The sequence below is a fragment of the Chlorocebus sabaeus genome, chromosome 7, assembly GCF_047675955.1.
Source record: "Chlorocebus sabaeus isolate Y175 chromosome 7, mChlSab1.0.hap1, whole genome shotgun sequence".
In the NCBI taxonomy this organism is placed as follows: domain Eukaryota; kingdom Metazoa; phylum Chordata; class Mammalia; order Primates; family Cercopithecidae; genus Chlorocebus; species Chlorocebus sabaeus.
The window spans coordinates 128,142,409-128,156,666 of record NC_132910.1 but is presented as its reverse complement, the minus strand read 5'-3'; the positions used below and the strand labels follow the sequence as shown (position 1 = coordinate 128,156,666).

Below are 14,258 nucleotides of genomic sequence, written 5' to 3'. Positions count from 1 at the left end.
CGCACCTGGCCATATGTATGCTATGTATTATATGAAGGAAGTATTGAAAATTTATAACAATTTTTTAAAATATTCAGTCACAAAACAAGTAGAAAATATGCTAAATTCTTAAATACATATAACTGTACAATAACAGTAACTAAATACAAATACATGAAACAAATTAATTGAATAAATATGTTTTATCTGACTTTAAAGATTATAGTGGAAGAAAGTAATATTCATAATAAGTAAAATGAGCGCTCCATTGACATTATAGAAACAAAAAGCCTGGCATTTAATGAAGTTTAAATGTTCTTTTTTAAAATCTTAACAAATACTCAGAAAACACCCATCACGTGGTGAGGCTGGTTCTTTGCTGGGTTTTATGGTAATACCAATCCTTAAGGAGCTCACAGTCTTGTATAATAAACATTCTTTTTTTCTAGCATAATACCAACAAAAATTTATTTTTATAGTTAACTAACAAAATACTATAAAGGTAATTTGTTTGTTCTAAGTCCTTTTGTTCATACATCCATAAAAGATTTAAGCTTACTGTCTTTGTATTTCCACCACTAATTCTCTGAAATGAAATTCTTTTGAAGGCATGCTATTTGACTCCTAGCTTCTATTTTGTAACTTTTTCCAAAATGAACAAACGTTACCTGAATTTGAAATGCATTGATTGGAAATGCTTTGACTGGCATAGAGCCATTAACATTTGTTAGCAAAATTAGATGGGAAATTTGATTTGGCTGCATTTCTGAACTTTCTCTTTCTACATCTCTGTTGTGTGATTTGACATAAGGAGTATATGACTTATAATTAAAAAAAAAAAAAAAAAGAACAGAATCTATTGAGGGTGGCACCACCAACCTTAGGTCTCGGATGTGTTTGGAGCCACCTTACCAGATATTGAATCTGGAGCCCTCCATAGCCAGGTGCCTTGTCACTTATCTTGACAACAGAAGACGTGAAAGGGCTTTGAAAACAGTCAACTACCTGGAGCTTGCAACAAAAATTGTGTGAGTTGGCACTTTCCAGATCATATATGTAGTCTATGGTTTCTCCTGGGTAAATGTTAGGATAGTGATACTAATAGCTAGTACTTAATGACCTCTCTCTATATGCAAAAAGTCTTGTAAGAGCTTTATAAACTCCGTTAATGTTGAGCTTTCATGCATGGCACACAGTCAAAAAATTTTTTGTTTTTTATCTGTCACAGTCATTTTCCTGTTTCCTGTTGCCCATATGTTGCAGAATTTTTTACATGTTATGTTTCAGAATCACTCTCATTTTAAAAAGCATTTAGCCATGTACACTTTAGACATCTTTGACTTTTCTTATCTTCACTTTTTCAAAAAAGGGTTGTTTCTGCTTTTGTGTCATTATCATATATATGTTCTTATTAGCACTTAATCCACTACAGTAAATCCCTTTCTGCTTAAAACAGCCAGATCAGTTTCTATTCACCGAAGTAAAATTTATTTCACTCTTTTTATTCTTTCTACATCTTAGTTTCTCCATTTTTTCTCACCTCTCTCATTTTTTCAGTATATTTTCTCTTGGTTTCAGAAAAGTAGCGTGGTAAAATGTAGCATGCACGGTTCTTGTAGTCAAACGACAAGTTCAAACCTCAGTTCTCCTCCTCACAAGCTATATGACTCTAGACCAACAACTTAATCTCTCATACATCTGGTTCTTCACCAGGAAAAGAACTCCCAAGATTATAATAATGAAATAATATTAGCACTTTAGCATGTTGAAAGATCCTACGACATGAATATGAACGAGATTTTCTGTTCCTGAGACATCAATCTTTAGCCAGGAAGAGTTAGCACTCAGACTCTCCCGACCACGGTAAGCCCACAGCCTGAATGCTGGAGCGTGATTCTGGACTCTGACTCTTCTTTTATTCAAGTTCTAATTCAGGAGAACGATTTGTAGCGTTTGCCTTATAGCTGCAAGATAGCCCTCTTGGACCTCTTTGTGAGTGGCTCAGACCCAGACCTAAGCCAGGGATAGGCAGACAGATGTGTGGAAGGTCTGTACCTAGAGCTTAAGTCTTCTATGTGTAGATCCATATCCCTGGGTGAGAAAAAGAGACAGGCAAGGCTGATATATCAAAAAGTGAGAGAAGAACATATGAATGAAGAGAGAGAGAAGCAGCCTGGGCAAAATGATGAAACCCCATCTCCACAAAAAAAATAAAAAATAAAAAATAGTTGGGAATAATGGCACATACCTGTCTGTAGTCCCAGCTACTTGGGAGGCTGAGGCAGGAGGATCACCTGAGCCCAGGAGGTCGAGGCTATGGTGAGCTGTGATAGTGCCACTGCACTCCAGCCAGGGAATAGAGTGAGACCCTGTTGAGAGAGAGAGAGAGAGAGAGAGAGGTGATTGGCCTTCAACCTATAGGACAAGGATTTCCCAGTTGCACCATTCTCCTAAGAAAATGGCAGATTCTGTCCCTCCAACAGAAGGGAACAGATCAAAGACCCAGAGCCGACCAACTCACTTGAAAGTCCAACTGTGTCCAGTCCAAGCAGACACAGTCCTTCCTGTATATCAGGAAGGAAGTTAAATGTAAAACACAGCAGCATAGTTAAGCAAGTAAAAGCAAAAGACTCCTTGACTTTTTTTCTTTTTTTTTTTTTTTTTTTTGAGACAAAGTCTCCCTCTGTTCCCCTGACTGGAGTGCAGTGGGGCAATCTGGGCTCACTGCAATCTCTGCCTCCCAGGTTCAAGCGACATTCCTGCCTCAGCCTCCTGAGTAGCTGGGATTATAGGTGCCTGCCACTACGCCTGGCTAGTTTTTTGTGTTTTTAATAGAGAGGGAGTTTCGGCATATTGGCCAAGCTGATCTCGAACTCCTAGCGTCAAGTGATCAACCCACTTCGGCCTCCCAAAGTGCAGGGATTACATGCGTGAGGCACTAAGCCCAGATGACTATTTCTGGAAGGAAAGCCTAGGGTTGAAAATAGAACAACAGCAACAAAAGCCTTCCAAACAGAGAATCCCATAAGCTACGATTAGCTAACTGTAGCAAATCTGGATCCCAGAACCTTGAGTAATCCTCATTTTTTCACTGAAAAATACTAATCAGAGAACGAGTTCCAAGCACACTATATGCCAGGATGATAATGTCTTAGTGAATAAGACAAAGTTTCTATCTTCATGCAGCTTATGTGCTTGTGAGGAACAGCACCAATAAACAGATAAAGAAGCAAGTAATATAATTTCACGTAAAAACTAAAAATACACGGGGTAAAAAAATTGAGTCATTAGGTAGGTTTGTTGAGGAAAATATATTTGATAAGGTAACATTTGAGCAGAGACCTTTCTGTGTGAAAGAACAGCTCATGCAAAGATCTGGGAGAAGAATGATCCATGCTTTGCGGTGGAAAGGATCTTAGTGTGCTCAAAACACAGCAAGTAAGCAACTGGGGTGGAGGTAGACAGAGAGAGGAAGAAAGTGATGGAAGGATCCTAGAGTAGCTCTCAATCTTGGCTATATATTAGAAACTTCTGGGAGGCTTTAAAATTCCCTATGTGGACTGCGCAGTGGCTCACGCCTGTAATACCAGCGGGGAGGCCGAAGCAGATGGATCACCTGAGGTTGGGAGTTCGAGACCAGCCTGACTAGCATGGAGAAACCCCGTCTCCACTAAAAATAGAAAAAATTAGCCGGGCGGCATGGTGCATACCTGTAATCCCAGCTACTCAGGAGGCTGAGGCAGAAGAATGGCTTGAACCGGGGAAGCGGAGGTTGCGGTGAGCTGAGATGGCACCATTGCACTCCAGCCTGGACAACAAGAGCGAAACTCTGTCTCTCTCTCTCTCTCTCTCTCTCACACACACACACACACACACGCACGCACACAATTCCCCATGCCCAGCTAAGTCAGTATTTTTCAAGTTCCCAGGTGATTTCCCATGTGCTGTCAAAACTGAGAATCCAGGCCCTTCTGGGCCAAGTAAGGATTTTAGGCTAGGTGTAACAGGGGTCACCACAAATTTTTATTTTGTTCTTTCATTTTGTTTCTGGTGTGTTTTTTTTTTTTTTAAAAAACAGTGGAGTGTCATTATCTAACTTATATTTGCAAAAAATAATTGCAGTTCCAGTGGGGATGGGAGACAATAGAAACAACTCAAAAGTAGAAGCAGGAACACCAACGACAAGCCGCTGTGGCCAATGTGGGTAAGAGAGAAATGATGCGACAGGGACAAGAGGCAGCAGCGGAGGCGGTGGGAAGCAGTTGTGTTTGGAGCGTTTCATCAAGTCAAAAGCACATGCTGATGAATGGAGACAGATTTGAGAGGAGAAAATCAAGGATGTCTTCTAGGTTTTAATTCTGAGCAATCGGATGAAGGTGAGGCCACTTACTGACTCAGGTCGTAGGGTCTCCTAAACTTGGAGCTAGATCAATTTTGAAATAGAAACCAAACAAAAAGACGTTGTTGATTCATTATGCCTTGTCAAATGCAATTCCTAAGCATATGTAAACATAATTCACACTGCTTTTCCTTCCTCTGCCTGAAGGTATAAGTCACGAGGCAGAGAAGAGCTGGCATTTCTCTCTCAATGATCAGGGTGCTGTAAGAAGTTGCGCATGCTTCTTACGTTTTTGTAGGGATGAGCTGGAAATTGCTGCAGGTAATGACAGTTTCTAAAATGTTTGGATTAGCTCTTCTGGAGCAGATAATTTGGGTTGAGACAGTGGGTTTATGACAAAATTATCATTTTTTTTTTTCTTTTTTTCGAACTCTGCCTATGGCATAGTCCTGTTAGACCTTCATGCTTAAATCGTATGGGCTATCACTTCAACTCTGTTTTGCTTTCTTGGCAAAACAGAAGTTTTTATTAGGGAGATAGATTAACATATCAAATGAGCAAGGAAACAATTCCTAAACAAAGAGGATTTCAGCACATGAAGAGAGTCTATCTCCCTTCAGGCAGATAGGTAGACATCCAAGAAATGGACAAAGGTGCCTTACTCACCTTGCTTAAGAGCAATGAGTTGTAGGTTACACACACTACAGAATAGGTTACACACACTACAGAACTGAATGCTTATGTCTACTTGAGAACATATGCAAACATACTACTAACAGCAAGCCCAAACTGGAAACAATGCAATTGATCAATACCACAACGGATAAATAGGTTGTAGAACAATGTGCTACACAAGAATGAAAAAGAAGGAACTATAGCTACATGCAGTGATGCAGATGAATTTCACAGATGTAGTGTTGAAATAAAGAAGTCACACACAAAAGAATGTAGACTGTATGGTTTCATGTATGCAAAGTTCAAGAGCAGGCAAACTGTTCTGTAGCGATAGAGATAACAATGGGCTTATTTTTGCAAGGAGGTAGAAATTAACCAAGGGGAGATGCTGAAAATGTTCTATAACTTGATCTAACTGGAGATTACATGGGTAAATTTTTACATGTAAAAATTCATCAAGTTATATACTTAATATTTGCACACTCATACATACACACGTATACTTTTATACTCTCTATATGTAAGCTATAGATACAAATCTAGTATAACTTTTATACTTCAATGAAAGTGATTAAATTGAAAATAATCTAAATGGGCCCAGGCTGGCCAACATAGCGAACTCCCATCTCTACTAAAAAATACAAAAATTAGCTGGGTGTGATGGCACACACCTATAATCCCAGCTACTTGGGCGGCTGAGGCATGAGAATCACTTAAACTCAAGAGGCGGAGGAGGTTGCAGTGAGCCGAGATTGTGCCACTGCACTCCAGCCTGGGTGACAGAGCAACTAGCTGGGATTACAGGTGTGCGCCACTGCGCCCAGGTAATTTTTGTATTTTCAGTCGAGATGGGATTTCGGCATGATGGCCAGGCTGGTAACAAACTCCTGACCACAGGTGATCCACCTGCCTTGGCCTCCCAAAGTGCTGGGATTACAAACATCAGCCACTGTGCCCAGCGCAAATGATTTATTTTTGATTCATCAGCAGTAGCTAATCAGAAAGGATACCTGGACTCTCAGAAGAGACACCAGATTTTATGACACAACTGTGTGCACTGCCCGGACATCTCCTCTGCCTTTTATGAAGATGATAAAAGAATCCACTGAAGAAACTGAAATTCTTGGCAAAACAGAGGCTTTTACTGGGAAGATAGACTAACACTTCAAATGAGCAAGGCAATAATTAGATGAAATGAAAACTTTCTACGATGTGAAAAATATAGTTCGATACTACAAACAAAATTTATATAGTGGGTTCAAACATATGCACCTGAAGACTCCAGGGCATGCAGTCTTACCCACGCTGCTGTGCCTCCTTTGCACCAGGACATCAGGAATATGTTTTCGAATTTCCTCATCAGTAAGCCTTAGCCTTTGCTTACACTTGCTCAAATATATATTTTTAAGCACGAGTCTGTATCAGCTAATTTATATGAAAGGTTTGCTCTTCTCATTAGACTCTGGGTATGACTGCACGGTGCTTCAGCTCTGCAGTTTCTTTTTCTTTTGAGATAGGGTCTCACTCCGTCACCCAGGCTGGAGTGCAGTGGCATGATCACCACTCACTGCAGCCTTGACCTCCCTGGGCTGAAGCCATCCTCCCATCTCAGCCTCCTGAGTAGCTGGGACCACAGATGCACACCACCATGTCTGCTAATTTTTATAGTTTTTGTACAGAAGTGGTTGTGCCGTGTTCCCCAGGCTGGTCTCAAACTCACGTGCTTGAGACTCAGCCTCATAAAGTTCTGGGACTACTGTTGTAAGCCACTGCGCCCAGCCCCAGCTCTGGATTTTCAACTGAGCCCTGGGCACTGCATTTTTCTGGGCAGTGGGTGGGAAGCTTGGGCTTTTAAAGTCACTCTGACAAGAAAATCTCCTGCGCCTCCGTCACTAGGCAGCCTCAAGTATGCCATGACACTTCCCATTAATCACCATTAAACAGTCTCTTCTACTCTGAGAATAGTGCCTTAGATAGCTACCATTTAATCACTTCCTACCCACGATTGTACACGTCATACCTATATTCATGAGATGAGTTTTTAACTACTTCATTCCCAATTCTCCTAAAATTATTACAATTACTTCACGTCAGATAAATGAGAATGTTTATAACCAACAGATAAGAGGGTAATTTATATTCAAGTATATAATATCTAATAAGCCTCTTTGTGAAGAAATGTCTCATATTTAAACAACGTAATATTGGCTGAGTGCAGTGGCTCCTACCTGTAATTCCAGTACTTTGAGGGGCTAAGGCAGGCAGATCACTTGAGGTCAGGGATTCGAGACCAGCTTGGCCAAATGGCGAAACACCTCTCTAATAAAATACAAAAATTAGCTGGATATGGTGGCAGGCACCTGTAATCCCAGCTACTAGGGAGGCTGATTTGGGAGAATCTCTTGGACTTGGGAAGTGCAGGTTGCAGTGAGCCAAGATTGCCTCAATGCAATCCAGCCTGGGTGACAGAGGAAGACTCCATCTCAAAACAAACAAATGAATAAATAAAAATAAAAAATAACCTCATATTTTGGGCTTCATTTTAACCAGGCAAGAGCAGGCATATTATCCTCAGTAGTTTCTGACCTTGAAATGTCACCAAACCTGTTGAAAGTGATGAAGAATTTTGGAAGATGGGATGAAATGTAATAGTGACTTAGAATAAATTATTGAAGGAACCAGAACTTTTAAAACTGCTCATTAAGATCAAATGAGTTATATACATAGGAAATATAGCCTGAAAGAACATAGATTCAAATACATACCATGAGTTTGCAATGTCATATCTTTGTATTAAAAAAATGGTAAAGAAGTGTTCCATTTTGTTCCTCAGGGCTCTGTTTTACCAATAATCTAGGTTTCATAACTTGGGGTGGACCGAGAAAATTTGGAACAGTCAGATAATAGCAATATGATGATTAAAGGATTAGTAATACATAGATTTGCACTTCCAAGATTAACTGATGCTTCATAAGACTTATCATTTTTATAAATGTCGGGTAACTGTTTAAGATAATTTAGTTTTTGTTCAAAATGAAATGTTCTTTTGTTCCTCTTCCAAACAACTAGCAATGAGGTGATTGTGTATTTTTTTATGTTAAAATTTAGCTTAAAATCTTTCCTTCAGAGAGGATTATGTCTTCTATTAAATTGTAATTTTGATTATCACAATCTTTTCCCAGCAAGAATATTTGTTTTTAACCTAAACTAGATGCTTGGCTAAAGGATTCTAACCCACGAATAGGCTAAACCCATGATTTTCAAACCCATGTTGGTTAGAATTTAATTAAGTTTATCTGATATATTATATAAGGATTTGAAAATACATTGTAAAACACCACCATTCAGCTCCCATAGGATGGTAATAATACTATTTTTAAGCTTATTATTATGAATTCATACTAGTTGCACATATTTATAGGGTACATGTGATATTTTGATACAAGCACACAATGTGATATTTTGATACAAGCACACAATGTATAACGATCAAATCAGGGAAATTGGAGTATCCATCATGAACCAAGCATTCATCTTACTGCTTTTTCTGTAATTCCCCACTGATTAAATAATCACCTTTAGTAGTTATTTGTATCACAGCCCTTATAATTAAGTCATATCAGTTTGAATGGTAGGGGGACAGAACATCTACCTTGACTGTTGGTTAGGTTCAATAAAATTATAGAGGTGGAAGAAATGTTAGTCATACAGTATTGACCTTAACAGGTATATGAGTTGTGATAACAGTGACCAAGTGATTCTCTATGGCTTTGATTTAGGTCACAGAGTCCTGGAAAGATTTATTTATGTCTAAACCAAACCTTCCTGTGAGCAAAATTCTTCTTGTCCAGTCTTTCGGGTATATATGTATGTGGAAACTTTGTCCTTTGCTGTTTGGGATTTTTTTAAATGCATTTGATTACAATTTAGGTAATCCTCCTAAAGTCAAAGCTGCTTATATTCTCTGTACTCTAACACCCATTTTAGCAGCTAAATTATTCTGTTGCCTTTCCCTTCATTATCTTCAAGTTACGTTCCTTAAATTATTTGACTTAAAGAAAAATAATGAGAGGATTACTAATCTAGCATATTTAACATATTCTTTGCATAATCATTTCTTTGGTTGGTTAAGGAGAGAGAGTGCACGTGGGTGGTGTGTGTGTACATTCTGAGCCTTAGTTGTTTATGAGATCACAGTCAGATGTTATTATGTAATATAACATGACCTATTAGTTTGGAAGAAGTATAATTTAGAAGAAAATATTGTGGTTTCTGGAATCAGGTATTATGGGTTGGTATTCTAGCTGTAGTATCTGGGAGAATTTGGACAAGTTGCTTAATCTTTCTGGGTTTCTTTTCCTCACCTATAAAGCATGGAAAATAATAGTGAGAGGATTAAATAAATTAACACATGAAATACTCAGGATAGTGCTAGGTTCATAGTAAGTACACAATACGTGGTAGCTGCTCATCATCATGATGTTATTGTATACGTACATGACATATTGATATATTTAGGCTCCTCACATTTCCTAGTTGGAAAACAAAACTCATGGTAGAGTCAGGACAATGAAAAATAAGCCAAAAACCTCGTTTTTATTGTAGGTCTGACTCTTCAACCTGTCCCTTAATATCAACACTAATTGACTTGGGTACTTCCTGCCATTCCCCATTTTTCCCTTATATTTTCCCATATAACACAGGGATTATATACATATTTATCTTCAAGTATTTTTTTCTTTTCTTTTTTTTTTTTTTTCGAGACAGAGTTTCACTCTTGTCACCCAGACTGGAGTGCAATGGTGTGATCTCCGTTCACTGCAACCTTCGCCTCCCGGGTTCAAGTAGTTCTCCTGCCTCAGTCTTCTGATGGCTGGGATTACAGGCATAGGCCACCAGGCCTGGCTACTTTTTCTGTTTTTAGTAGTGAAGGGATTTCACCATGTTGGTCAGGATGGTCTCCAACTCCTAACCTCAGGTGATCCACCCCCTTGGCCTCCCAAAGCGCTGGGATTACAGGCGTGAGCCACCATGCCTCGCCTACCTTCAAGTATTTTTTTAAATTCACTAACTCAGGAGATCCTTGCTCATCTCCCATTTTCAGAAGAAAGAGAATTTACACAAAGTGAACAGGCAGAGTCGCTGAAAATTGGTTGTCCTTACGCTTTCCCTCCCAGTTACTGCCTTTTTGTTGTAAGGAAGAAGGGGCTATTTGCCATCACCGAAGGGCTTCTGAGCGGCATAGTGAGTTCAGTAAAATTAATTTCTTTTCAGTCAAACAATGAAACTTCTAATACCAAGTAGCAGCAATTTTCAGTTTTTCATTGTCTTCAATTCAATGTACAAAACCTTGTAGTAAAAAAAGCATGTAAAAATTATGTTTAAGTATTCTGGATGAGAAGAAGAGAATGAGTCTGAAATTTAACAACTGTCAACAGTTAAGATCTAAAAACAAGAGGTGTAGTAGGAGTTTAGAACCTTTGTAAATTTAGAATCTTGGTAGACTCCTGTTTTCTCCTTGTTGTTTCTCATTTTTGACTAATAATTTCCGTGAGGCCGGGCGCGGTTGCTCACACCTGTAATCCCAGCACTTTGGGAGGTCGAGGCAGGTGGATCATGAGGTCAGGAGATCGAGACCATCCTGGATAACACAGTGAAACCTGGTCTCTACTAAAAAAACAAAAAATTAGCCGGGCGTGGTGGCGGCACCTGTAGTCACAGCTACTTCGGAGGCTGAGGCAGGAGAATGGCGTGAACCCGGGAGGCGGAGCTTGTAGTGAGCGAAGATGGTGCCACTGCACTCCAGCCTGGGCGGCACAGTGAGACTCCATTTCAAAAACAAAAAACAAAAAAATTCTGTGAAATCAAGGCCTGCTGTTCTGTGCTCCACGAAGTTGCTTACATTGCTACTGTCAGTCCCATTTAGTCCAGGGAATGGAATGTAGAGTATGGGCACCTATAGAATTTAAAGGGTAGATTTATTTTGCATTCAATGTACTAATAAATTTTTAAAACATATTTTGGAAAAATTGCTAATTAGTGTATAATCGTGATACCAATTCCAAAAAACTTTTTTTTTTTTTTTTTTTTTTTGGTAGAGACAGGGTCTTATTCTGTCACCTGGGCTGGAGTACTCTGGCATGACCCTAGTTCATTGTAACCTCAAATACCTGGTCTCAAGCAATCCTCCTACCTCAGCCTCCCCAGTAGCTAGCACTATAAGCATGCACAATCACACCTGGCTAATTTTCTTATTTTTGGTAGAGACAGTCTCACTATGTTGCCCAGGCTGGTCCTGAACTCCTAACCTCAAGCAAACGTCCCTCCTCGTGCTCCCAAAATGCTGAGATTACAAGCTTAAGCCACCATGACTGGCTTTCAAAAAATATTTCTTTAAATTATCTTTCCTCCACAAACACATGCAAAAGAAGCATATTCTCCCTTCAGCTTTTCTGACAATATAGCACTGTCAGTGGTTTATCTTAGACACCTCAAACCTTTGGAAACAAGTCCTGAACTTAAGATTTCTGCATGTAAAATCAAAAGAAAATAAACTGCTGAATCTGAAGGTTTGCATTTGAAGTTTGCATTAGTATACTTATCTCTGGGTTCCATTGATTCACATACTCCTCCGACAAGATTTTCTCTAAACACATTTTGAAAAGAGAATGGTGTTTTTACTGAGTAATTTCTCTACACACACCCACATTCACTTCTTAGTTTATTTAAATTAGCAATTGTGTCTGCCAGAAGAAAGTTCCATCTAGAGATACAAGGTTGGTTTTCCAATCAGTAGCCACAGGATAGAATTGAGTAAATTAGTCTATGGCCATAACCACCCTGAACACGCCTGCTCTCGTCTTGAGCTCAGAAGCTAAGCAGGGTCGGACCTGGTTAGTACTTCGATGGAAGAATTACATAAATTAGTTTTGTTTGTGTTTTTTTGGGACAGAATCTCACTCTGTTACCCAGGCTGGAGTGCAGTGACATGATCTCGGCTCACTGCAACCTCCGCCTCCTACATTCAAGCAATTCTTCTTTCTGCCTCAGCCTCCCAAGCAGCTGGGATTACAGGCCTGTGCCCCACCCCTGGCTAGTTTTTGTATTTTTGTTACAGACGAGGTTTCACCATGTTGGCCAGGCTGGTCTCTGACTCTTGGCCTCAAGTGATCCGCCCGCCTCGGCCTCTCAAAGTGCTGGGATTACAGGCATGAGCCACCATCCTGGCCAGAATTAAGCAAATTAATTTTAAAGAAAGAAGTAACCATTTTACCTGTATATTGGCTAAATTATTTGATAGCTAACATACGTAATATATGCCATAACTCTATCTCACTCATTACTTAATATATCCTAGTGTTACTTGCTTTAGATAAAATGATCTATATTCACTAAAATGTTGCAATAAGTTACAATAAAAGTCTACTCCTTTGAAGATGTTTAACAGTAATACCGATTAGTTCCATAATTGGGTAGTTCTACACAAACATGCCTGAAGACACTGGAGAAGACTCACTTTCTCAGGTTTTATTTTCCTTCTTGGACTCCATGATTAGCCACACATACAAAAGGGCAAGGCAGAATTTTAACGTCCTTTCCTGGAAACCATTTGAAATCGAGAAAGAGGTGTGTCTGAGCACAGGAAACCACTGTTGTTAAAATGGTGTCGCTTTCTCATATTTCACATAGCTCCAGACACAATGATTCTGGAAATCAGGATAATTACCACCTTTGCTCTCCTACTCAGCTTTTATGGATCACCTGATTTTTCTTTTCGTCATCTAGAGAGATGTGTGAAGCCAGGCAATTTGACAGCAGATTGTCCCTGTACAGATATAATTTGAAGAAGACTGAAGAAGCTTCATTCCCTTTAACTATTTGGTTTTATTTCATACAAAGAAAATGAAACGACAGAACAGTTTTTCATTTGGTTTTATTCTGGCAAATGCTGTCATTGAAAGTGTAAAACCAATCAATGACACCTCTGGTTAAAATTTATTTCTGAGAAGTATCCCGAAGGAGTGATTTCTGCGGAATAATATGCAGCCTTCAATTTACTTTATCACAGCTGGATATGAAGTTAAATCCCCAGCTGGAATTTAACCACCCAGAACCAGGCACCAGATGGCTTATCTGCACCTCAACCCGACAGCTGTGTCCTGATATGCACAGCTGGTCTTCACATTTCAATGACAATATTTAAATGATAACATTATGTAATGTAGAAAAATGTGTTTGGGTAGCATGGGTCTTGAAAACTAGATTGCACAGTTGCTCTTAATAGTAAACGCACAGCCTCCACGGCTAATTCACATTCCTTCTATTTGTGTTGATGGGTCTTGGCTGGAGATAAGGGTTTACTGCCACATGGCAACATTCCAGGGCCATTCATACTGTACTGCTGTCTATCCATAATGACTCTCCTGGGTACTCACGATGTTAGATTTTCCTTCACATTAAAATAAGTGCAACAGAGTTTCCATTGTGAAGCGGGAGACTTTTAAAATTCTGCAATAATTAATAGATACCGCATTCTGCTCTAGTGGAGGAATTAAAAAGTACGTGACTGGAAAGCAGCTGCTAAGGAAATGCTTCAACATTGTTGGGATATTATTACTCATATCTTAGTTGAACCACAAATATCACCAGGTCAACAAATAGAACAAAATTAATACCAGAATTCAGCACTTTAAATTAGAAACTCCATGAAGGGCAATTCTCAAGGAAATATATTTGAATACATTTCAGATACGAGTGGAATATCTGACATATTTCAAATATGAGATGGATGAATGAATGTGCAAGGATTCAAGAAAATATATAGTAGTAAGTTTTCTATTTTCACAATTTGACAGAGATTCCCTATGCTGCTGCTCAAACTTTGATGCACGTATGCACCACCCCAGTGACAAAAAGAAAACTTATCCTTAATGAATCTCCAAAGTAGTCATGGCGAGAAGGAAGGAATACTGTATTTGTCGAAGGAGCTGTAGATACAGTATCTCACTGCTACTTTTACTTTCTATAGGTTTGGTCCTGTCATTTAACTTCTATAAACCTCAACGCCTTCACCAGAAAAATGGGAGCTATAGATGATAATACACATGTGACTCTGTTTTGTAAACTGCTATGAAACAGAAGAAAGTGGTGTGACTCTTACTGCTTCTTGCTTCTCTAGGGGACTCAGTAAAGAGTAACTCTCTTCCCCACCAGGGTTCTCAGTAAACTGAAATATAAAATTAAGGAGTGGCACAGAGAGGACTGA

General features: G+C 39.2%; 1 protein-coding gene across 4 annotated transcripts in view; it reads right to left on the bottom strand.

Moving 5' to 3' along the window:
* LOC140712050 (uncharacterized) overlaps nt 1-14,258 on the bottom strand; it is a 234,225-nt gene that overhangs the window by 208,782 nt on the left and 11,185 nt on the right. The window contains exons 3-4 of one of the 4 annotated variants that reach the window (XM_073017737.1): nt 4,370-4,402; nt 178-4,278 (exon numbers count right to left, since the gene is read on the bottom strand). The exons of 1 other annotated variant lie outside the window; for it this stretch is intronic. In XM_073017737.1, coding sequence (XP_072873838.1) covers nt 4,266-4,278; nt 4,370-4,402 — 46 coding nt within the window. In that variant the 3' untranslated portion in view covers nt 178-4,265. Of the gene's footprint in view, nt 1-177; nt 4,403-14,258 lie in introns of those variants that run through there. 2 more of the 4 variants (XR_012093507.1, XR_012093508.1) reach the window with 2 other exon arrangements.